We start from the raw sequence: 26,051 nt of genomic DNA, 5'->3' as shown, positions 1-26,051 counted from the left end.
CATCTGCTGAAGATGGTAGGGGAGGAGCTTACTCTATGCTTCCTTGTGGAAGCTGCTTGTCTTCTGTGCTTCTTAAAAGAGGGAAGGATCTGTTTATTATAATAGTTTTCCTCGTAGGTCACCAAGGAATGTGTAAATAAGGCTGTTTTTTTCTTACATGCAACTATGCTTAAAAGGTTTTTATCCAAAATATCCTGTAATTCCTAGCTATGCCTCAGCTCCAAGAATTACCAAGCCTGGTAAAAAGTGAGGATTCTGGGGCTATCAGTACATTTCTGAAATTTATTTTCATTGCTCTGGATGTGGAAGACTAATTTATAGAAGTGAATCTGATGTAAACTAGAGCATTATTTTACCTAAATTATATGCAAAGGCTTGACTATAATATAAAGTGGCTGCTAAGGAGAAAAAATTGCAATTATTTTTAGTCCTTGTGGTTAAATTAATTATCTTTCTTTTTTGTGTGTTCTTCACAGTTTATGCTATAGTACTGTGTATATATCCATTGATAAAGGAATGAACAGTTCAGCTTCGTTCCTGCTTTTCCTTTGTGAAAGCACTGGTCCTTTTCATCTCTTCAAATAAGAGTTTTTAGCCATTTTTAGCAGTCAGCAAGAACTGACAATTCCAATGTTTAAGTATTTCTGTCTGCTCCCTGAATGTGTGCATTTGTGACTACAGAATGATGAGCTCTTTTATGAAGAAAGAACACTGTGATTTATTTTGGAAGCAGCTTCTGTAGTTCTGAAAAGCGCTAGCGCTGCAATCCTTTGTTCTGCCGCGAACTGCTGAAAATGTCTTCCTCCGATCCCTGGGGATTTGTTGCTGTTCTGCGCCTACAAGGGCTAAATTTTAATATTAAAAACGCTCAGAAATAGCTTACATGCTTATTGTCATTTGTGCTTTTTTACATTCTAAATTTTAAAGAGCAAGATGTGCTATAATTAAACTCTCCACGTCCTCTCTTTGTCGTAAGAAGAGTCACTGCAGTGTAATTCAGCCCGTGGAGAGGCTTTGAGCAGATGACAGGCAGTGATTCACAGGCCGCCTGTGCACGACCGGCTTTACACTCGCTGTCAGCCCGGCTGGGAACGCCGCCTCCCGGGCCCGGTGGGTGATGTCAGGGCCCGGTGGGTGCCGCCAAGGCCCCGTGGGTGCCGCCAGAGCCGGAGGGTGCTGCCCGGGTCCGGTGGTGCCGCCAGGGCGCGGTGCGTGTTGCCACGGCCCGGTGGGTGCCGTCAGGGCCCGGTGGGCGCCGCCAGGGCCGTTCCGGAGCGGCCGCCGCCGCTGCCCGGGCCGCGGAGCGACGGCCCCGCGCATGCTCCTGTCCCGGCCCGCCCCCCGCTCCTCCCCGTGCCCGGGGCCGCCGCCGGGGCCGGGCTCGACCATTTCTGCGGGCGCGGGTTCCAGGGGCCGAGCCCCGGGCAGCGGCTTCCCCTAGCTTCAGCACCGCGGGCCGGACAGCGCCCTGCGGGCCGGGCGGCTCCCGCGGGCGGCTCCCGTGCGAGGCAGGCCCCGGCCGCACCATGTTCCCCGGGCTGGCGGTCGCGCTGCAGGTGCTGGCGCTGCTGGCGAGCCGCGGGCACGGCTTTCCCAGACCCGCGGGCACAGGTAAGCGCCCGCCCCGAGCCTTCTGCCCTCTGCCGCGGGTGGGGAAACTTCTGCGGGATGGGGATAGAGGATGGTCACAACTTTCCTGCCGCTTGGCTAAAAGCAGTGAGATCCTAAGGCGGCAATATTCCGGGTGCAAGACACCGATCACTGAAGCTGCAATCTAATATTAGAGTGAAGGGACAGGGAAAAGCTCCGAATTTTTTCTATCTTTTCCAAGCAATGTTTTTATCCATTCTGCATCAGTGTCGGCACAAGTCTTTGCTTCTCCCAGTCTCCCGCCGTATTCTGGATGGAGGAGATTTTTAATCTCTTGCTTGTGCCAATCCGATTATTGCTATTTTAGTCAATCTCCTTCAGTACTTTTTTCCCCAATTTGTGAGTTTTCTGATCAGAAGGAGGTTGCTGAGTCTATATCTGTATTTCTGTCTTTTGCAGAACCTCTCCCTCTGCCCCAGTCATGCTTTGTTTAAAGGTTTGACTTTTTTTTATTGTGTTCCCATTTTTCTAGGAACACTGAATTTTTTTTGCAAGAAAAAAAAATAAAGGAAGCAGTTGGCATCCTATTTAAGACGCCATGTTGTACTGGAGAAAACTATAAATTAAAGAAAAATGTCCTGTCTCTTTGTAGTTGCCTGTATCATATAACTGAGGATATATATATATGTATGTGTGTGTGTTTATTCTAGATAAAGCTATACACAACAGACAATTAAGTGTAGAAAGACCTTTGGAAGAACAGGTAAGTGAAATAATAATTATTTACTTTTTTTTTCTTTTTGTGGAATTCCTATAAATATTTTTAGCCTTTCAGGTACTGGATCCATGAATATCATGAATGGCTAATGAATGGGTAAAAAAAGAGATTTGTCAGTAAAGTGATTATTGATGGGGTTAGATACAAAATAGGGTTTCAGTAATTTTTAAGAACTGGCAAATAGACTTTCACTGTCCAGCATTCTGAAAGCAGGTTGTTAGCTTCAACAGCTCACAGATATACCATGCCTTTCTATTGATATCCTATGGGAATATAGCATGAGCTTGGAATGAAGAAGGAAAATGTAATTTGCATTTATCTTAAAATGCAGCTTCTCATAAGGTCTGGTTCTGATCAGAGGATGGGTGGTACTGATGAAAGTCTCCTGTGCTTATTCCTGTTGTACTTATTCGGGCAAACTTCTTACTAAGAGTGAAAATCAGGCATTAAGCCCTCTGCTAATACTGATAAATCAAGAGATCACACATTTTATTACTTCTACCTGTTTGCTATTTTATTTGCTTTATTTTTGTATATTAGATTGCTGAAGCTGAGGCAGACAAGAATAGGAAAATAGCTCCCACAGGTAAAACATCTTTCCTGCTTTTATAACAATATTCATAACGGTATTTAAAGAGGTGTAAGATTTTATGTTATGTTGATATTGATATATTTTCCAGAAAACAAGCCAGAGTTCAGGAATTATTCCTTTGTTGATGACCTGAACCTGCTCAAATCGGTAGCAGAAAGAGAAAGGAACGAGAAGGAGAGGGAGTCAATTAGGAGCTCTTTGTATGAACAGCAAGTGGCCCTTGATGATGCAGACTCCACCAAGAACCGCAGGCTTGTGGATGACTTTGACTCCACTAAAAGCGGGCTGGATTATAAATTCCAAGGTATTCCATAATCTTTCAGTGACTTCTGGGTTAGATTTCTCTTGCAAACTGATTGCTTTCATGAATGTTGCATTCACCACTGAACATGAGCTCTGTTTGTTGCTGGAGTGCAGTTTCAATTATTTCCAGTTGCTTGTTGTATTACAGTTAGGTTATTGAAACACAGTACAAAAGAATTGCTCTTGATTTTAACAGACTTCCTTGGAGGAAAGTCTAATTGTGTAATTTGTAATGTCTTTCAGCAATTTCGATTTGATGGAAGGAAAATGGGACATATTTTTGGATGAAAATATATTTATTCTGGTTTGTGAGGAAGAAGCACTTCCATATGCAGCTAAATCACATATATTTATTCCAAATATTATGTGCAGTTTTAGATAATTCTCATAATCACAAACCTAGAAGACATTACCAAAGGCCAAAGAATACTTGCCTTTGCTACAGGAGTAGTTAATTGACTTGTAGTTTAAGTGAGTCTTCTGAGAATTGTAAGCAGCATTTAGCTCAGGATAATTTTAATTATATCAAAGTATGCTGATCACAGACCAAAGCTCACTCATTGTATTCCCTCTCCCATTGTCATGATGATATTATTTGCCATAGGTAACAATTACATAATTAAAAGTTAATTTGCTGAAATTCAAACAAGATTATGTTTGTCATGAACTGTTTTGATCTAAGTGGCCATACAATAAAAGTAGATAACAGGAAGACACAAATAAGTGGATATAGAAATTCTACCAATATTTTCTCTAAACAGGAAAGTAAGGTCCTGAAGTTCATCTCTGCTCTTTCAGAAGAGCCACTCAGAAAGATATTTTTCAGATGTGGAAAATTGACACAAAGAACAATTTAATGGCTTACGAAGTGTGTATCAAAGTATATTCCTAATGTATCAAAAATGCATTTTTGTTCTGAAGAGAAAGAGATGTGGGCAGATATTTTTTTATGAGATGTTTAATCTAAACGAGTTAGGACGGACAGCACACAGTAAAACTGTAATCCTTTCAGACGACCCAGATGGCCTCCATCAATTAGATGGCACTCCTTTAACTGCTGAAGACATTGTTCAAAAAATTGCTGCAAGAATTTATGAGGAAAATGACAGAGGAGTGTTTGACAAGATTGTTTCAAAGCTTCTAAATCTGGGGCTAGTAAGTATCTTGGTAATTGTCATTTAACTGTGTTGTGGATTGGATTAATGTTTTTTCTAAAAACAATTCAGATGCACTCTTTGTCTGAAGTGAGTGGGGCTCAGGGTCTAAGCAAATTTCTAGAGCTTTTGGGCTTGCTGGTTGAGTTCTGCAGTAATATTGTTGTTCCTGTGATGTCTTTGCAACAAAATAGGCCAAACTGCAGAATGTTTCTTATGTTGAAAAACATTCACTGATTGTACTCCTCCCATCTCTGCCCTCATTTTTCCTTTAATTTGTCTTCTGATTTTCACTGAGTGCTTTTCTATTATTAATTTATTTTCTGTACTTAAGGGGGAAAGGTCTGAGCTTATTCCTATCCACCTAATGCTGATTAGCATCATCCGCACACCCATAATGTTGCTGGCTACTTGAAGATATTTTACATTCCTGATTTTTAGGAAGAGTGGATTTGTCTCTGACCCCTGAATGTCTCAATGGCTTTAGCCATTGCCGTTTGGGATCTTTATATTTTAAAATACTCACCTTATGTTTTGAGCCCTAGATTTTGCAGCTGAGTATTGCACCCCACTGATTACAGAGGGGGCTGTGGGACAGCTGCATGGGAGACTTCTTGTTCAAGTGACAGCTGTTATGAAGCAAAGAGAAAACATTTTAATGACATCATAGAAATCTGTTTGCTTTTCCCCTATTCTGTATTACTGAATTCTGTTGTAATTATTCAACTGCCCATAGATGTGTTGCAGAGTATATGTATTTCTATATACACACACATGGACACACAAACAGGGAGGTGCAACACTTGCAGCTCCATCTTTCAAGCTGCACTCCACTGTGTTAAGTCCTAAACAGGTTTGGTTTGAAGGCTGTATGTGTGAATGGGTGGAATTTATGTGTACACACAGATGAGATGTGTATTTCTATGAATATATGTATAGGAGTGTTATAAATGTTCACATTTACATGTCTGTATGTACACACAGGTATTACACCACATTTGGCTGTGCTCAGCTTTGAAGCAAGCATACAGCAATCTATTTTCATATTGATATCAGGTTTCATATTGATGTTTGATCTAGAAAAAGCACAGTATCTTATAAGTACTCTGCACAAATATTTTAACAGATCACAGAGAGTCAGGCCTATACCCTGGAAGATGAAGTGGCAGAGGTTTTACAACAGCTGATTGCAAATGAAGCAAAGGATCGTGAGAAGGAATCTGAAGATTTTGATTACCCTGCTAGCAGAGCAGATATTGATACAAAAGAAAAGCAACCGGAAAGAATGGTAATTTCTTAACTAATAATTTTGTCCTGCTTGCCAAATGGTACTAGTACTCTGCTCTTTAGGGAATAGTTAGTTCAATCTGGAAACGAGGTGTTCTTAAAGAAATTCTGTCTGATAGAAAACAGAATCATGGGTTAAAAATTTAAGATGTCAATTGAAATAACTGAGGAACTACTATAGTTTTCACTTTGCAATTAGGACAATGTTGGCATGAGGTTGTTGGCATGAGAAATTTTTACTCTATTAACTCCATCATCAAAAGCAATGTGCTTAAAGATTTATTTTTTTTTAATTATGTCTTATGTGGAGACACCAAGCAAATCTGATCAGGATAGTCTCATTAATGGAGAAGTTGATGATACACTGGATAACACGTGGTCATCATCTAATGTGTTGGAAAGAAGAAATGAGCTGCCTTCTGAAGACAATTTCGAAGACCTCCAATATTTTCCAAATTTTTATGCACTATTAAAAAGTCTTAACTCAGGTAAGCTATTCGTGTGGTTACAGAAATATTAGGAAAAAACTTTAAAAATTGAGATTCTCTGTTTTCTCCTCCTCTTGTCTCTTCCCTCACAGCTTCCCTAGTTGTTTTGAAAATGTTCTGTAAGATACATAGCAGAAACTAATTTGATTAGTGATTTTGATGGCAAAACACTGGCAAGAGCAACACTCAGAACTGCAAAGAGTGTGACCTAGACAGCCCTTTCCATCTTGTGTGATTCAGGAGCCCTGAATTCTTTTAATTCCTGTAAGGACATGATGAAAAGCTGGCAAGTAGTTTTCCCCAGAGATCTTTCCAGTAACATCCATGTCTTCTAAGCCAAGAGATGCAAGCAAGCCACAGTAGGATCCTCACAGTGATGGTACCAGTAAATTAGTGTGAGCCTCCCAGCCTTTCCACAAACCACAGGTTTGCTGTTTATTGCAGTGAAAGCCCTGCAGTCTCTTCCTATTCCGGTGCTGGACACCACAGCTTCCAGTTATTGCAGACAAGTCTGTGGCTCCTTGCCACTGCCCTGTGTCATCACCCTCTACACACACCCACTCTCTGCAGCCACACACACACTCTCTAACTTTTGGAGGGATGGGGGGGATGGTATTTTCTAGATCCTTTGTCCTGCAAGAGCATTAATAATTGCTTCAAATTATCCCCATGTGCACCTGAGTGGAGACCTAAAATGAAAAACCTGAGGGCATATTTTGCTCAAGTCCAATTGACAAACTTTAAATTCTTCTTCCGGTTCTTTTTAATTTTCCCATGGCAATTCTGCATGCTAGTTCTTCTCCTTTTGCTGCTGACAATGCAGGCAGGCCTGTTGGGTTTAACAGGTTATGAAGCAAACAGAGCCAGGTCCACTGGCTGCACATGTCCTGCTTTATGTGTTCAGCTGTCAGGTTGTATCGAGCTGGAGGAGAGGATTCAGTTGCAGCCTACAGCTGTGTGTTAAATTGCAGGCAGCAATAAAAAGCCTGTTCAGCAGCTCTCCAGAGTGGCTGGCCCTCTGCCAAGGTTGGGAGTGTGTTTCTGACTGTCCCTGACTGACAGGGCCCCTGGCTCTGTTGGGTCCCTCAGTGACAGCCTGGGCAGTGGGGGAAGCCTGTGTGACTGTGATGGGGGAGCTTCACACTGCTAATGCAGAAATAGCACTAACATTGCTCAGCACATAAACACAGTGGGAAAAGAAAAGCTAAGAAGCAGGTAAGTGTGGCCAAAACCTGATTATTTGTATAATTTTTTTTGTATCGTATTCTGAAGTGATGATCCTCCCAGCCAGATAATGCTTTGTTGTCCCAGTATGCAAGTCATGGACTTGTCCAAGCAACAGTCTCATTTCGCACACTTTATATTTTTGTTATTGAACCTGTGGATCTTGTAGGAGAAAAGATCTCTTCCATACAGAGCAGACTGATCTACTAAATACTTCACAAACAAATAAAAGAAAAATGACATACTCTAGAAAACTCTACCTATATCTGCCCTGTGACCATCAATTTGTACTGTCAGATCATTCCATCTTTGTGTGCTTAGTGTTCTTAGCTGTAAAATGGGATTAATACCATTGGCCTTCCAATTATGACACAGCCCCTCAAGACAAAAAGCTATGAAGAAGAACCTACCCCTGATGTTTTAAAGTATGTACTTTGCAGGGATAGCTTATAAAGAAACATGTATGTAAGTTCTCATTCTAATCCAACACAGCATTTTCTCTTTTAATGAGTAGGTCATTCTTGATGCATGAATTTTGCACAGTTTGCAAAACAGTTTTTCCAAGTTACCTGAAGGTTGACTAGTTTTGCTTCATCCCCTCACACAGAGTCAGAGACAAAAGAGAAAGAGACCTTGATAACTATCATGAAAACCCTGATTGATTTTGTGAAGATGATGGTTAAATATGGAACAATCACACCAGAAGAAGGAGTTTCCTATCTTGGTGAGAGTACATACTTTATACTACTGTTATTAATGGTGTGTTCTTCCTCTGCCAGCAGTGATAATTATCTTCTCATCCTCCTTGCTCTTATGAAACCTGTTTCAGTTTTGTTCATTGAAAATGCTAAAGCTTTTAAATGATTGATCATTCCCTACAGCAATGTTCAATTCCATACTGCTTTAATATTTCCTTCTAATGAAGGAAAGGTAATATATCAGATATGCATTTAGAGTATTATTACACTTTCCTATCGGTGAAGCACAATTTATTTCAATGACTTTATGTCAGGGGAATATTAGGGTTTTCTCTGGTCGATTAAAGCGGGTTAGGTACCTGCATTTCCCAGAAATAATCCAGCACTTCAACTCCTTTAATCTCTCACTGTAGGTAGCTGGACTAGATGGGACCTAATGCTAAGTTTGTCCATCAAGTAAAACTCCTTTCATCTCTGAAGAGTGTTACATGTTGGCACAGGAGCAGATTTTGAAACACTCTTTCCTGGATCCATTTTAGAGTGGATTTGGCTATGTAGGGTTCGTAAAATTGTTACCATTTCCTGAAGAGGGAATTTGAAATGGCCTGGTTTGTGTCTCACACATATTTCCTGGCTTTGACAAACTCTTTTCTATTCACTGTAGGCAGCCTGTCTAGTTAAACAAGCTGACCTACAGAAGAAGGGCTCATCTGTACAAACTCTGCAAAACTTTCATTTTTCTGAAGTATTTCTGGTCTGGATTAGTCTAAAAAGTTTTTGTTTGCATCAGGGAAATTTCTCAGCTTCATAAATCAGCCTGTCACAGAGAGATGACTGGCAATGGTTTTTCTCCATTGTAGATACTTGATTGATGAAATTGTAACTGTATGGATTGATTATCAATTACTTGCCTACAAAAGATCCAGTGAATCATGACTCACATTCAGTGCATGATTTCACTTCCTTTCTAAAGAATTCATGATATATCTGACCAAAAAATCTCCTTGAATTTTGGAATATTTGGACAACTTATGCCTCAGTTCATTTCTCTATTTCTCTGTCTGCCAGCACATCTAAAGAAAGATGCACATAAAGAAATGGTTGATTTTAAGCACAGTGGTTTCAGTGTCCTTCTAGAAATGAAGATACTATGGCTTAATCAGATATTGCCAAAACTTAATAGGCTAAATTCATCCCTGATGCAAGACCATGCAGATAATGGAATTACACTAGGAATGCATTTTTCCTGCTAAAATTCAGGGCAATTGTTCACATTGACTTTTCTTTGAGCAAATAGATACTGTAACCCTGGAAACAAATTGCCTCGATGACATAGTACAGAAGGCAAGGATTGGGTTAAGAGTTTGAGAGGTCTGATTTAGCCTGGATTTCAAGTAAGACTATCAATGATGTATCCAGACTCTGCCTTGCAAATGAGTGATTTATGCAGAGATGGATTTTGTGCTCCATCAAAGCACCTTACTGTAGTGGAAAAAGCTTTCTCATAGATTCTCAGGTTGCTTCTGTGGTATTCTTTTTTTAGACTTGCTGTTGAGAAATTGCTTTAAAGCTGACCTTCATTTATTGAGCTAATACTCTCAAATAATGAGGAAGAGCATCCACAGGAGCATGTTAGCTACTTGCACTGTCCTTAAGCATGGCAGCAGTTTTATTGCCACTCTTACTGAATTAAAATTCTGTAGTCTGTAATAGCTGGATAGGTACTGTGTATCTTGGTGCAGTTTGGATTAGGACATTGGTACACAGCTGTGGTTATTTATAGCAGATAAAGGAATTAGTATGAATACCTGTCAGAGAGAAGAATCAGTGTAAAAAATTGGCAGCTTTTTGTTGTTTCCTCAGTCTACAATCAGTGAGCAGATTCTGTGCTACTTGGTGGAAAATACCTACTGGGTCTGTGCAGATGGATTACATCCTCTCTCCATTTTATTACAGTTGGAAACTGCCTAAATTAATTTTCCCCACTCTGTGACTGAAGCCATGCGTAAGCTAAGCCTCTGAATTATACATTCAAAATGATAAATCATTTACTGAATCAAGTCACAAGGTGCAGCTTTTTTCCCTGTCACAGGGGTGCAGAGACAGTGAATTTGAATGCATATACCAGTAACAGCTGGCTTGGGATTTGGAAACCACAGCATTATGTCATCATCATTGTATATTACTCTAGAGGAAAGTATTTTGCTGCAGCAGTGACTGATGTTATTGGGTTTAGCTTTAAGTTACAAAGGATCTAGCTGCAGTGTGGTGCAAGAAAAATACAGATGCACTTACATGGAAAAAAGGAATAAGTTTATTTTTTTAAGACATATATTCAATATTATGTAATACATATTTAAAAGCTTTCCATATGCTAAATGTAATCTGTAACAGAATACAGAAAACCCAGATCAGCATATTCATATGTATGAATCAGGAGAAAAAGTAATGCCTACCTTTTACAGTATGTGTTCAGAAAGTACAGCTCTGGAAGCATTAAAGAGAGCCTGCAACAAACTGATAGAAAATGTGTGTTCAGCTGAGGTGCACCTTATTTGATAAATATCCTGCTGTGGCAAAATGCCACCATTTTCTATCACTCTTTATTTTCTTAGCTATGAATGCTGTTAGAGAAAGCAAATTCTTCTGATAAAAACTCTATTTATAGTAATTAAGTAAACTGCAGTTTTGTAATAGATTTTTTATTTTAATAATATAGCTTAGGAACAACTGGTGTCAGCCAGTTTGTTCAGATACTGCTGTAAATTGTCTCCTACTAATAAGACCAAAATAATGAGTGATTTTTAGAACCATTCTAGGAAATATTTGCAATTAAAGGCTTGGGGCCATAAAAATACAGCTTTCAGACATGATAGACAAATTCTTAAGAGACAACAGTGTGTACACATGAATCCTTTTTACACAGTAGATTAATTATATTCTCCTGCAGTGTGCTCCTTACATGAGTAGATTTGTAGCAAATGTATTCATTGCCACCCCAACCAAGTGAAAAATATGTTACTCAATAAGCTATTACCCTAAAAATGCAGATTAGTTACGTGCACATTGTAGCCTTGTGTGGAGTTCTCATTTATTGAATAGCACATGAAGCACAAACTTTTGCCATCACTACTTCTCTAGGTCACAGATACATCTGTGAGATAGAGAAATACTGTGTCTTCCACAACTGGAGAAAAGAAAGGGGCAAAAGACTGGGAAGAAAATTAAGAACTCTGTGGCTTTGCTCTATTTGAAGGGCATCCCACTTTTTACCTCCTTGTGGTAAAGTATTTAGACTACTGGAGCCACAGTGTAGAACACACAGCCCACAGCAGACTGGTTGAGGAGCAAACCCCCTTTTATTTAGGAGGGAAACAGAGAAATCATTCCAGTGTTTGAGTCCCAGCTGCCTTCCTCCCTAGCCCAAACCAAGGCCAGCCCTCACACCTCTCCCTTTGGCTCTGACTCACTGTCAGAATCCACACTGTCCCCCGTGACTGAGTAGGAGACTGTGTGTGTTAGAAATGGGCATGAACAGATGTCTCTGTTTACCTTCTCCACCCTCACATCGTTTGTTCTTCATGGACAGCAGGGGAGAGGACCAAGCTGCAGGACACAGGAGCCCTGGGAGATGGATTGTTCATGGGGAGGACTACGAGCCCTTGTTAGTCTGATCCTTTCCTAAAGAACTGCTGGAATATTGTTTTATTATAATGCTGGCTTTTAGGCAGACTGAGGCTGTGTGAAAGGGGAAGGAGAAGAGGCAGAAAGTCTGCTATGTTGATTTTTGATCTATCCCTGCCTCTCCACACTAAGGAATATGAAATAGCTGTTGAGCCTCTCGCATTCATTCTTGGTACCTCCCTCAGCTCCACTTCTGATGGAGGCAAAGCTCTGTGATTTCCCCATTGTGTGCCAGTGCACAGTAGCCACAATCTGGCCTTTTCCTGGGAAAGGAGAACTTGTGTGAATAATGTGACTAATGCCTGACATTCTCATCAGCACAGATGCTGCAGGCCAAAGATCTGATCCTGATATTTGTTTAGCTAGCCAAGAACAGGCAGAGAGCCAAGAGTGTGAGGCAAAGTGCAGATCACAGCCCACTCTGGCATCATCTTTCCTCTCCTCACTGTGACCATAAGCTGATGCTCCCTGATGCAGCCTGTGATTTCAGAGGGTGAGGGAAGGTCTGGCTAAAGCAGAGCCAGAGGCTACAAGTGAGATATGGACAGTGTCATGTGGACCTTTTGTTCATTTTGACCTGGGCCATGAAGGGCACTGACTGTATTTCATGTGGGGAACCATTTATGCATAATACAATCTTTTTCTTTTTAAGAATCCTTTTTTTCCAAAGGTCTCTTTGTTGCTACTGCAAATTTTCTTCATAAACGTTAAATTATTTAACAAATTTTTCCCTGCCTTTATTTGCCTTTTAGTGATTTTCCTTACCCAGTATTTATCATGTGAATGATGCATACAGCTGCCAGTGGGAGTAATTTAATTTCAGGCAGCTCTTTTCTCTGCTGTTTATTTTTTATCTGGTGAACTAAAGTCACACAGATGCCAGTCTACTGTACTATATCTGAAAAGTAGAAATCAGAGACACCTCAAAAGAGAGCTGAATATGGAGGAGCAGCAGTGATTCTGTAAAGTACATGCAAATAGTTAAACCCAAGGTGCATTTGCACGGAGATAAGATAAAATGATGTGGGGACAGAGAGTGTACAAAGATCCCAGGCAAGACTGGAATCTAGGAAGTATATTGATTGCATATCTCACTGCCCCTTTATAGCTGTCCTTTCTGTAACCTCCTCCATGTCTGTCCCCTGCTACTTCTGCATTTCAATAAACACATGAATGTGGTTTTTTCTCCCCTACTTAGATCTTACCTCCTATTTTCCCCCATTCAGACTCACCGCATAATAAAACAAATGGGTGGCTATGGTGTGGAAGGTCTGTGACCTCACAGTTCTCAAGACCAGGACCACTACACAATACAGGAAACTGAGCATCACCTGAGGGTGACATTGTGTGTGAGGGTGTAGTATTTTTGTATCCACAGGTTCTAAATCTTCTAAGTTATGTTTTGGGAGAGATCCAGGAGTTTTAGTCTCACTAATTGCTTTTCCCACCACATTACATGACTATCATGTGTTCAAGAATCTAAATAAATACTTTACAGGTCATTCCTTTGCTTGTCACTTTCTACCATTTGAATTTGCAATTATTTCTTGCAAATATATTGCCTCTTCTTCCATTTCCCTTCACTGCCTCTTCTGTGCTTTCCCAACTGGATGGAAATCTCCATCTTCTCATAGTATCTTATTTGACAAATATATTGCTTGGTTCCTGAAAATCCAGGTTTTGCACCTTCCCAAGTGGTTGGTGTTTCTAAAGGAGGGCAAAGCTTTTATTTTTTCTCACTGTATTTAATATCTCCATAAACCCCTCCCTTCTTTCTGAATTCAGAGCCACTCTGTTGACAGTTGAGCTCTGAGACCATAAGTTTGAGATGATTATGTGGGTGTGGGGTAAAGAAGGTGTCACTGAACATTTCAAACTCCATCCCACTCCTGCAGGAGAGGCAGCCTGTGCTGCTTCAGTCCCAAACCATCATGCTTGTGAAGGGCATGCTGTGAAAACACAGAAAATGTTTGCACAGGCCATGGGAAAGGATTAGCAAAGGACTGCACCACACAGCTCTAAGAGACCTGCAGTAATGCAAAAGAAATGCCTGTAGAATATTAAAAGGATAAATCTGAGAAATGGCCTGTGAGGTAGGGAATTTAATAAGGATGATAAAGGAGACTTGGTCAGAGCTGTGTTTACCTCAAAGCACATCTATTTAATTGTGTTTTACTTTTGGAGTTGCTTTTAACCTGATTGCCAAGTGATACTGCTGCTGTCCTAATTTCAGATCACTCTGACTGTCTCACCTGTAATCTCTTTACAAGTGATGCCATGAGCTGGGACTTGTCACCTGATGTGTCACTCCTCATGGCAGCATTAGGCTTCAGACACTCTATCACATCAAATCAGTCAAACTGGGAGATTCAGAAAGAAAATTCCCTATCTTGACATGTAAGGCAGGGAGTTGGAGAGCAGCAGGAGGAGATTTGCAAGGCTGAGGCCCATCTGTAATTCCACAATGGAGAAATTTCTCTTGTTCATCCCAGTTTTAGTAGTTTATGTGACATATGCTTGATATACCTATAGCTGACCAAAGGTCAAACTCTGCTTTTGGAATCCAATGGATATTGACAGTTCTTGGACATGCACTTGTCCAAAGAACTAATCAGAATTACTCTTCCCGTAGAATAGTCCCAAGCAAATGCTGAGATTTTTCACAAATGGAAAATAGCCTTGCAAACTCTTAAGGATCATCTACAACAGGAGACAGAAAAGCCCTAGGAGAACTGTGGTTTCTTAATGCCTGAAATATGTGCATGTCACACAAGCACAAAGCTTTCCAGCTGAAGCAGTTGGAGTGTATGAACTCATTAAGTAAACTTATTTTTTAGCTAGTGTTAAAAGTGATCTTAAGTACCTTGATGATCCATTTTCTCCTTTAATAAACACAGTCTTTTTGTGCTGTATGACAGCAGAACAGCAAAGCAGGTCTTTCTGTGGCAATTTAATGACATAGAATCTCAGCTTCAGTCAATTTGGTGAGGATAGAATGTGAAAGGACAATTATGCACAAGAAAACCCTTTGCAGGAAAATCTGCAAGAGTTTGGAAAACACCATGAATCTGTCTATTGAGAAAGGTCCATGTCAGGCTTCCATTACCAATTCCATTAAATACTCAGATGGATATGTTAGTTTCTGCCTCTCTAATAAGAACATAGTAATTTAATTTGTAATAGTTATCCATGTAGTATCTTTTCCCATGAATTTTGAGGGTGTAACCAGAGTACATTCTCCTAGAGTAAAGATAAAACACTCGGGGTTTATGCAGCTCAGATTTTTGGATGCCCAACTTGAGGGACTTTATAGTTTCAAAACTGCTGGGAATTTGCATTTTCTGGTGGAATTAAAAGCATCTATCAGTGTGTAGGAACTGGGCCTAGGATGTCTCAGAAAGCCTACTCAGAACAGAACCCTCCTGCAGCATGAATGCTCCAGTGAGTCACCCCAGATCAAAGAGCAGTTAGAAAGTGAGGCAAGGCAGAAAGCAGATCTTGTGACTCCGGTATCTGCTTGGATGATGAGATTATCCTGCTCTGCAGAAAGCTGTGCCAGAGCACTGACCTATTTACCAGCCTGGGTCACTTCCATTAGCTCAGTAGTTATTGTCCTGTTGTTTTAATTAGTGCCATTTCAAATAAGTGGCCAGCCGTGTAGAAAGGTCAGTACCTTTCTAAGCTCTTCCCCTGTGCAAATGAGGTTGCCAAGGAGACAGCCCCAGAACAGTAATCAATCCCTGTTAGACCCGGCCAGGACAGCGTTGCTGAGCTGCTCACAGGCACAGCTCACTCCACAGGATGATTCACTCCATCAGGGCAGCTCAGAGCAAACACTGCTCAGCCCTGGCCCAGCCACACATGGCAGGTACAAACATGTTTTGAAGCAATACCAGCTGTTAAAGCATTACCTTTGATGAGGAGCAAGAGCAATAAATCCTGTTCAGGAAGAGCTGGGATTATCTGGCAATATTCTCTCTAGGATACACATCAAACAAGGCCCTCAAACATGTACTCTATCACTCAGGAAATGCAGCTGATTATAAATGTTCAGATCCATGTTGATGTGCCGTCCAGCTGGCAGGGTAACTCCCCCACTTCTCTTGTTAAATGTAGTGCCTGTTAGAAGGCCTGTCTTGTAAGTTTGTCTACATCCTTCTGACAAAACAAAGCTTTGAAAATGGAACACAGTGATCATGGCATTCAGTCTGGCTTTAGTGGCAAAGCTCACGTCATTAGCATTGCCTCATTTGGCTTCATGGGGCTGGAAAGCAATTCTGTACTCACCAAGGAGTGATAGTGAACTCACATGAAATTGTTACCCAAATCAAAGGAACTGTACAATTCCCGATGCTATTTATAGAAGTGAATAAATAATGGAGGAGTATGAATCCCATTGCCTGCAGCAGCACGTGCTGTATGTGGATATATGTACAACTGTTAAACACTACAGTCTCTCAGCAGAACAAAAACTTTCAGAAATATCAGTGTCAGACATTTAAATCTAAAGATGTCTTGGCAGGTTATTAATCTATCTCTTGGTGGAGTCTTTTTATTTCCTGCTAATAGAAACTTACTGCCTAAATGCAGACATTTTAAAGGAAGAACATGAAAGGCACTTATATATGTGTAAAATTAAAAATTTTAAATACTTTATTTTTTAGAATTAAGCCTAATTTAATACATCATGCTGGATTAAGCTCCAAAATCAGTGACATTTTTGCATTTGCATGAATTAGTGAAGGAGAATAATCTATTTGTTTGAGTTTACAAAGGGTTTTCAAGCTCTTAACTGTGGAATCTTATCCAAAAAACTGTGCCTCTTGCAACAGAGAAATCCTTATAGTCCTGTTGGAATACTAGTATGGTACTGATTCAGGATGAAAAATAGAATCTTAAAATGAACTGAAAGGGATGTTTACAGTCCTTTCAATGTAAAAAGCTTTCAAAGAGAAGCTTTGGATCAAGTGATTAGTGGGGCATCAGTCCCACCACTATAATTCTAGCTTCATTTTATTTCACCAGGATGTCTGATCCAGCTTGTAACACAGCCCAGACCTGTTTTGGTTAGGGCATGTGGGGCAAGGTCAGAAATCACATTAAAGGGATATGTACCAAATGAAAATATTCACAAAAAAACATGATGTGATGTAGAATTGAGAGGGTGCAATCAGGCAGGGTGCCAACAAATACTGCTTACATTTTAATTTTATGTAAATAACAAAATATAGAGGATGCAGGCAGACAGAATTATGTGATTTCTCATCAGATGGGAGGCACAATTGCTTATGCTGATCTGCCACAAAGAGAAATATGCTTACTAAAAACTACTCCTTAGGTTTCATGCTGAAACCTAAGGTATCTTTCTAATGGAAAAAATGCTCCCAGCTGATGGATAATATATTGGCCTTATACAGAAAATATGATTTAAAATATTATTAGCATTATTATATCTATTCTGCCACAGTTCCCACATCACACACTGAATATTTCAGCTGTTTATACAAATGGAATTTTGATAAATTTCAAAACTAAATCTCTCAAAAATACCCACCAACAAGATAGTTTGTATGAAATTTTGAATCCACGTGTAACTGAACCTTTAAAAGATAATAAAAGGAAGGAAAATTCTACACTGTATCCATAATATGACTGAGGAAACGTGGCAGGTTGTAGGTGATCTGTATTTTGAATATCTACCACGTGTGGTACCAAAAGGACTTTTTTCCCACATAACCATACAATGTTTATATCTGAAACATCCATTTTTATGAAGAGGTGCTTTTACTTTCAAATTAGATTAATCCAGCCCTGAAATTTGCATGGAAATACATTTTCTAGTCTTCTAGAGCTGTATACATGGCCATGGCTGCCTAGTTGGTTTTCAGGTAAATGCTTGACTTCAGTATTTGTTTTCATCTCTTCAATTTACATGTTTATTTCATCTAAATATAATTCCAAACCTTTTACTAGACTTTTTTTCTAATGAAACCATATAAAATCGAGACACACAGGCAGTTTGGGATAGTGTTTTCCCACCAGGATGAAGCACATATTGCAGAGTCTTGTCTTTTTTGTGAAGTTAATTAAAGTCTTTCATTGCTTTCATCAGAATAAATTGCTACAGATAGTCATCAGTATTTTGTGATTTACATGACTGAAATATGGAATAGGAATATGATGCACACTTTTACTGACTTTATGCATGTTGGCGCTATTTGGTACTCACATTGTCATGATTCAATTGTTAATTTTTTTAATAAGATTGATCAATATTCCATATTTGTTCTTTTAGCATTGGCTCTGCATTAATTGTTCAGGGGCAAGGGTGAAGGCTGTACTTTTAGATTTCTACTTACCATTCACACTGCTGTAGGGGAGAATGATAGTATGGATTCTGCATCTTATCCATTGGAGAATAACTGGGGTTTGGTTTTGTTTTGCCTTGATTTCCAGAAAACTTAGATACAATGATAGCTGAGCAGACAAAGAAGAAGCTTGAGAACCCTTCCACTAAAACCAGGACAAAACTAACAGCAGGTACTTAGTCTACAATTTTCTTTTCTGGAATAACACTTTTTTTTAACGTATTCAGTTAAAAGTATGCTAATTGCATTGGCAGCCTGACTGCTTGTTAAAGCCACAGTCTCCCAAGGACCTGCACCAAGCCACAGCTTGGTTGTCCAAGCACACAACAAGAGAGAAATTTTCACTTAATTGCCCAGTTTTGAGAAGTATATTCACTCTCTTTTGCTTCACTGGAGTCCAGATGTAACACATATACAAAAGCAAACTGTATCAGTGCTTTTTAATACTAAAATAATAAAGAAAAATAATTATTTGTCGACTTTGAATGTTGCAAATGCAAATTTCACAGATTTTTTTTTCTCTGCACAAAGAAATGTGCCTTTGCATTGCAGTCACCTGTATTCAACTATTGTCTGTGAGAGCAGAAACAAGCATTCCTCTTTCCAGAGGCCTGGAGTAGAGATGACCTTTAGGAACCCCTTTGGGACAGGCTCCAATGAGGCTCTTCCTCAACCAGCACTCAATGCTTTACTTGCCAGGATTGTGTTGATGTGATTGGGAAATGCTCCTGGACGTTTGATACAAAATTCTTTGCTTTTGTTATTTCTTTAGACAAGAGCAGTGAAGAAGCAGACAGTACAAAGGAAGAAGCAGCTAAAATGGAAAAGGAATATGAAGTTTCAAAGGATTCTACAAAAAATGAAGGACAAAATGCAGCGGGAAACAGTGAAGAATCCAGAGGTACAGAATATTGCTTTTTCTCCAAGTGATTGGAGTCTTTTCCTCTCTTTGGTATTGATTTCCCATGGTGTTAGCATAAATATCTTCAGTCTATAGTCACTGGGAGTCAGCACACAAGAGCTTGATTTGGAAGTGTATTTATCTGCCAAGTTTTAAACATATCACACTACATCCCTTGCTGAGCAGACATTCACAGAATTCAGAGACCCCTTTAGAACAATAGGAAATGCAGTTTGATCCAGTAGTGCAAAGAAATTTTGCTTCTTTGCATCCGTGGCTTTTCAGGATGGCCAGATTATTCAATATCTGAGCAGGCCCATTGATTTCTATAGTTTGTGTTAGAGCAAGCTGGTATTCAAAGGCAGTGAGGACTTCTGCAGTGATACAATTTACATTTTCCACTGCTAAAGGTTAAAGGTTATCAGTAATCAACCCATTTTATGTAACATTGAAAACATTGCAGTAAGTTAGTGTCTCCCTAAGCAAATACAGCACAGTAGTACAGTTATTTTTATCATGCCTCAGCATGAATTACACTGTACTGGCTGAAGTCTCCTGGGTGCAAATCAGCTACTCTGTCTGAAAACAAATCTGCAGGGGACATTGTGCCTCCTTATTGTGCTGAACTCTTGAAGGAGAATGTTTGTTGGTGCAGAAACCTTTTGGTGAGTTCTTATTGCATAGGGTACAGCATAAGTATGTTTTGTAATCAGTTGGTTAAACAAAATTGCTTCTTTTGCACCTGTGGTGTCTGATGCTCTTACTTTTTGGAATGCAGTGTTTTCACTCAGGCTGCTCAGTAATGAATGGCAGAAATCAGGATTGCAGTAGATTGGAGTCCATCAGTCACCTGGTTCAGCTCTGTGGGCAGTGCACTCACAGAGGGAAGGTGCCATTTTTTCCAGCAGCTTATTTATTTCAACATGGAAGAGGAAAATAGCTCAAGGTGACTGTCTGATTTCACAGTAAAGTTATCTCAATACTTTTTGGTAGGAAGTGATAAATAACACATTTTGCTTGTCTCTTGAAGGTTTGTCTTTTCAGTTTGGTTCAGGTTATTTTCCTTTATCTTCAGCCCAGTAGCTTTTTAGAAATTCAAATTGGATCAGTATTTGTTCTTTATCTCATCATGCAATGCCCTTGCTTAACTTACTGTGAAGTTACTGCACTGCCAACTCAAAAATAAGGGTATATCTAATACTGTATCCATTTACTAACAGGAGCAGACATGCATAGTTGGCAATAGTAACCTTCTATACACTAATCACACCAGGTTTTTTTATTCCTGACAAATGTAAGAACATTACATCAATAAAGCTCCAGCCAAGCAAAGAATTCAAAATCCATTAGCTGGAATATTTTCTTGGGGGCCTTATTAGGTAATCCTTGTACTAATTGTGTCCTGTGTGCTTTCTGGTCCAAAAATAGCCATCACTTTAAATTTCAACTGTAACAAGGAGTTATCATGGTAATTTCGATACCTTTTTTTTCTCAGTAAATACATTTCAAGTTGTCTTTCCAAAATATTACAATTTTAGGTTTGCTGTTTGCTGCTAGTACTACTGTATGGAGGAGTTTTAATACTGAAAGCTCTCAGCCCTAATTAAGTCATTCCTTGCTATCTCAACATCTTTTTCTTTGCTGAACAATTATGTTGATCAAAAAGCTACAGGTTGTTTTTAATCCACATACGCAGTTACTGTGGATGCCACCAAAAGTTATGCATAAAGATCAGAAAAACCACGATCTTAAGTTTGTGTATGACTAATCTTGCACAGGCAACACCTGCTAACCATCTCTGGGAATTTTGCCTGACTGAGTTTGACAGGACTCAGGTTTTAAACAGAAACTAAGAATAGTTTTAATCTGCCTTTGCTGTGACCAACTTCACCCAGTTAAGCAAGCTGCATCAATCATTGATGTAAGTGCTTGATTTCTCTCTCGTCCTTTCCTCCAGGGAAATCTGAGGCATATTTGGAAGCAATCAGGAAGAACATAGAATGGCTGAAAAAACACAATAAACAAGGTAACAAAGAAGGTATGAAGTAAAAGGTCTTGACATTGGGGTGGGCACCATATGCATTAAAAAGCAAGTAATTTCTATTGTGTTGTATAACTTGTGCTATACCTTAAATAATAGTAATGCGAAACTGTGCTTGTCTAGATTATAGTGGTCATTAGTGGTGGTAGAGTTAAATAATACAGGTCATGTAAAAGTTAAGCCAATGAACATAAATAGTGAACTAAGGTAGATTAATGTAAACTGGGTCGAATGGCCACTGGCCGCAAACCCAGAGAGACTGAGCAGCAGGGAGTCACTCTTGTGCTGTCCACAGTCATGGTGGGCTGCCTGTCCCCAGGTAGCTGTGCCAGCTTGGGCTAGTGCTGCATTTCTTAGCTCATCATGTTGTTTGATTATGACCTTGTAGGTGAGATAGATGCATTTGAAATGTCTGGGTATGTCTAGAGGAGCTCAGTGCATCTGGCTGGGGTGCCTGCACCAACGGCAACAAGTCTGGCTCCACAAGCAGGAACAGTTGAGATACAAACTTTTATCAGTAGCACTGTAATACATTGGATTACTGCCCAAATCAGCTCAAGTGGCTTGTAGCTCTCATATGCAAAGCTGTGTAGAAGGGAGCAGTGGCTGAAGCAGCTGCACAGGGTTTGCTCTCCAGCTGTCCCAGCATTTTCCTCTTCCTCGGAGGCAGGGCTGTGTCAGAGCTGCCGGCAGGGACAGAACAGCAGCAGAATTCCTCCTTTATTTTTCACAGCTCTTTATTGCTCCATACCATCTTTTCCCTCAAGTTCTTACATAAAGCCAGCCTGCCATCCCTGTTCTCTGCCCTGGCTGTGTGCTCTGCCATGGCCTGCTCTGGAAGTGAAGGTTCCTAGCCAGGGGATCTGTCCCTGGGCTGTGACTGGCGCCTGGTGAGAAGGATCCTTCTTGCACCAGCCAAGCAGAGGGTGATCTGAGATGAGATTAGCCCTGGGTCATCTATCCATCCTCTCTGTGTGTTGAAGTGTGTATGAATTCCATTTCAGAGATGAGTGCATGCCTGCAGCCCAACACATTCATTTTTCTGTACAGAAGCTGTATGAGGAAAGACTATAAAAAAAACATTCCCCTCTTTCAAATCACTTCCCCACAATGGCAGGGATAGCAGTTAGCAGCAGGGCTGCATATCTGGTCGAGAGTTTCCCTGCCAATTTTAATTAATGGTTCTGTTTAGCAATGTACTCATTGATGTAATTAGATCTCCATCATGTGTGATTATATCTCTGTATCCCACGTGCTGCCTGAGCAGCCCCTTGCTCCTCTTTGTTGTAATCTTTCTTCTGCACTGCTGCAGTCTGAAAATGGCCGTGACTGCAGATCAATAGCATTTTATCTGCCTGTGAATGCATGAAGATATATATATCTGTGTAGATGGATTTTCATTTGCACTAAAATATCTTTATTGTCCTCTGACAATGGAAATAAGCCTTAAAGTGAGTGCAAGTTATGACAAAATTAGAATAGTATTCTCACTCTTCTGATACATCATCTTTATTGTGCCTTTTCATACTCTTTATTTTTGTAAAATGCTAATTCAGTTCCCCATGGATGGTGTTAAAAGTACAGTCAGGGTAAGCTTATCTAACTATAAATGCATTGCAGTGTTTTTCAGTGCAAGATTAGGTGGTGTTGCTGTGCTCATCAATCATTTCTCCACTTCCAGCTGGCACCTGGGGGCTGGCAGAAAAGCAATTCTCAAAGTAATTCATGTATTAAAATGGCCAGACTTTCCCAGCCCTACTCATGGATTGGGTTACTCACCAAATACCCTTGAAGAGGTTTAGGTTTTCTTCAAGCGAATGTTTGTGGGTCCTTCATTTTGTATGAATTTCAGTAGATATTATTAATTCAATGAGTAAAAATCCTGGAAATATTGATTTGCATTTAGGCAGTTTTGGAAGTATCAATTGCCTATTAAGGAGGCTGGTAAGCTTGAGGGGCTGGGATGATTTAAAGATAAATGTTTACAATGTTCAGACTCCATGGGCCTGTCCTTCACATCTCCCAGACCTGGCTTGATGCTTGAAACCGTTGCAGAGCTGAGCATTTAACCAGTACAGGCAAAGAGCATGAGGATTGTTCAGCAAACACTTGATACTTCAGAGCTTCACACCACTAACAGCAGCCATTTCAAAATGAAAGTAAATCCTATCATTAATTTCAATGGCAAATGGCTTCATCTGAATATGCAAATAAGATCTCTCTTCATTTACTGGAGTTGTTCCACAGCTCCATGTAATGCTGCAGCTGTTGCAGTGAATCAGCATCCAAGGCTGATTTTTCTAATTACAATAGATTCTAAATAAGTATTAGAAATTGGCAGCTATCAATTTCTAGAAAAAAAACCCCAATTTAAATTGCTGCGAGATATACAAATTAGCCTGAATTGGATAATGTCATAATGGTTGTAATCCCATACAGGATGTTTAGAAATTAAACCTTCACATCTCCACATAATAATCTTAGAGTTAGAAAAAGTATTCTAGAAGTCAAATAAGCACAGATACTTTAATTTGAAAAATGTGGATATTAAATTAATTTAGTGTATGTTCTTCATTTCCATTCCTTGGTATCTTTCAATGGAGATCCTCATTCTGTCAAGATGAATAAAATCACTCATCCCAGTTACAAAATAACTCAGTACTATTTGTCCCTGTTACTCATACAGGATGGAGACACAAGCAGGTTACATTCTTGTGAATAATGACAGTAACAGAGCAGAGAGGAAATCCTCCCCTCAGTACAGCAAATGGCAAAATTCCTGCTAACTCAGATATGGAGAGGACACCTCTGCAGGAGTGGGGAATGTTGAATATAAATTTTCTGTATTACTCATTTGAAATTGCCTTATGCTTTTGTAAAAATGATCACAGGCATCAATTTGCTTCTTAATATCTTTCTATTTCTGTTTTGGTCAATTTTTGAAACCTAAAAAACCACAAATTCATTATTGTCTATTTTGTCAAGAATGCACAGTTTGAAAAAAGGTTCTTCCACATACTGCTGTGTGATGTTATACACTGAACATTGCAAAATCAGTTTTAATGTATTCTGAAGGCTCTGTCTATGGAATAAGTAATTTATACTGAAAAATTCAGAATGTATTCATTCTTGTGAAATTCATTTAGATTCAAAGATTCATTTAAATTAGTATGAACATTTAAAACATTGCTGTTCTTCTGATTCTAACAAATTAGGCTTTACATTTATCCAGTTAATTATGTAACTGAAACTTTATTGTGTTTATATGTGAATATACTGAATGTGCTGCCAGAGTCACAACTACACCACAGGTTTCCTTTCTACGTTATTTGAAAAATTGCTCTGCTGCAGAATTCTTTCCATGGAAAATAGTGATGTTCTCCAGCACAGGAAAAGTCTATTTAACGCATATGGTGTGAATCAGGCTTCATAGATGCATCCATCTATTGGAAAAAGAGGAGGGATCTTTCAGCACTCTGTTGCAGATTGACAGAGGAAGATTGTCAAAAACTGACACTAACACTGTCACAAAGGCTGCTCACTGCAGTAGTTTTCAAAGCAGAATATTATGTTCTGTATCGAGGTAAATAATTGTATTATTTTGATCTATTTTCAGGGAGTTGCTTTCATTTCCACTACAATGGTAGTAAGTGGGAATTTTCCTGGGATTTCAACTGGAAATAGTCTATTTAATACTTTCTTTTGATTCCATGACAGTTGTGAAAATAATAGGGCACAACAGCTTTTGCTGTGCAGACTAAAACATTAAATCCCTGGACTGGAAAATATTCTTGCTTTAACATTTGATAGCAATCAATCAAAAGCAAGAGATGATCATTTCTCTTGGATAATAAAAGCAGTGTGCTGTGTAAAAAGACTTTGTGCAGATATTTTGTGCAGATACTTTGTGCAGATTATTTTCAGGTTTTTTATGTTTTCACAAGATGTACTTAGAGAGAATTCTCTTCATGTTTGATAAAGTGCGTTGGTTGGATAAAATGTGCAATGACATTGTGTCTTAGGTGAAGCGGTGTAATGGCAATGACTCATTGTGCAAATGAATTCTTGTTTTTCAGACTATGATCTTTCAAAGCTGAGAGATTTCATCGATCAGCAAGCTGATGCTTATGTGGACAAGGGCATCCTGGACAAGGAGGAGGCTGATGTAATTAAACGCATCTATGGCAGCCTGTAAACGTCAGTGACTGCCAAACCTGTAGGAATCTAGTCTAGTTCCCCCACTCCTGGCTCAATGACTTATGATCTGTTAATTTGAGGATATCATTAGAAATGCTCTGTTTACATTGTACTGACAACTGTAGACAGAAATGAAGAGCTGTAGTGCTCCACTCACTTTCTGCATACTGTATTTTCCTACATTCACAAATCAACCCTAAACACCAAATTCTGACACTGAATTTCTATTTGACAAGGTAAATATTTCTGTAATGCTCTCTTTGATTTATTGTTTGTGGTTTACTTTTGTAGCTAAACCAATCATTTCTGATGGAAATTTCTTTTAATGCTACATTTTTTTGCTTTCACTCAACAAGCTTTCTATAGATGCAACTATGTAAAGGGGCATTATTAGAAAATAGTACATAGTTCTCTAAATAAAGTATTTGAAAATAATTTGCCTAATTAAGTTTTCATTAATCTTAATATTATTTTATATTCATTTATTTTGGTTTTAAATACTAACAATTTTTTTATCCTTTTTTATTTCTATATGTAGTATTCTGTAATGTGGACTGTAGTGTCCTTAGCTAATTGATAAATCTAAATCTTAGACATTACAATTGCCTTCCATATTAGAAGAATATTCTCTTCTTCAGCATGTGTGAACATTCTCTTTGCAGCATTTGATGACTGTGCATGCATAATTAGTTGAATTCCTGATGTGAATATCCTGATAGCAAGTGTAAATAGTCCCTGCTTTCTCT

At 39.3% G+C, this 26,051-nt stretch overlaps 1 protein-coding gene across 2 annotated transcripts; it reads left to right on the top strand.

The window, feature by feature from the left end:
- Positions 1-1,319: 1,319 nt before the first annotated feature.
- On the top strand, positions 1,320-25,739 carry SCG3 (secretogranin III). Of its 2 annotated transcripts, none has more exons than XM_064722055.1 (12): positions 1,320-1,611; positions 2,301-2,353; positions 2,909-2,954; positions 3,049-3,264; positions 4,276-4,418; positions 5,544-5,705; positions 6,015-6,192; positions 8,024-8,140; positions 18,255-18,338; positions 18,939-19,067; positions 21,025-21,105; positions 25,185-25,739. In XM_064722055.1, exons 1-12 carry the CDS (start codon positions 1,527-1,529, stop codon positions 25,301-25,303), a joined length of 1,413 nt encoding a protein of 470 aa, XP_064578125.1. In that variant the 5' UTR covers positions 1,320-1,526; the 3' UTR covers positions 25,304-25,739. The 2 variants fall into 2 exon arrangements, with proteins under 2 accessions (XP_064578125.1, XP_064578123.1); XM_064722053.1 differs by having other exon boundaries at positions 1,375-1,611; positions 21,025-21,093.
- Positions 25,740-26,051: the final 312 nt, after the last annotated feature.

The sequence above is a fragment of the Zonotrichia leucophrys genome, chromosome 10 (assembly GCF_028769735.1).
Source record: "Zonotrichia leucophrys gambelii isolate GWCS_2022_RI chromosome 10, RI_Zleu_2.0, whole genome shotgun sequence".
Lineage (NCBI taxonomy): Eukaryota > Metazoa > Chordata > Aves > Passeriformes > Passerellidae > Zonotrichia > Zonotrichia leucophrys.
The sequence above is the reverse complement of the archived record's forward strand: the minus strand, read 5'-3'. Positions and strand labels throughout refer to the sequence as shown.

Coding starts and splice junctions, on each gene's coding strand:
- SCG3 (XM_064722055.1), top strand. CDS start 1,527: ATGTTCCCCGGGCTGGCGGTCGCGCTGCAGGTGCTGGCGCTGCTGGCG. Junction 8,141..18,254: donor AGAAGGAGTTTCCTATCTTG/GTGAGAGTACAT, acceptor CTTGATTTCCAG/AAAACTTAGATACAATGATA. Junction 21,106..25,184: donor TAAACAAGGTAACAAAGAAG/GTATGAAGTAAA, acceptor CTTGTTTTTCAG/ACTATGATCTTTCAAAGCTG.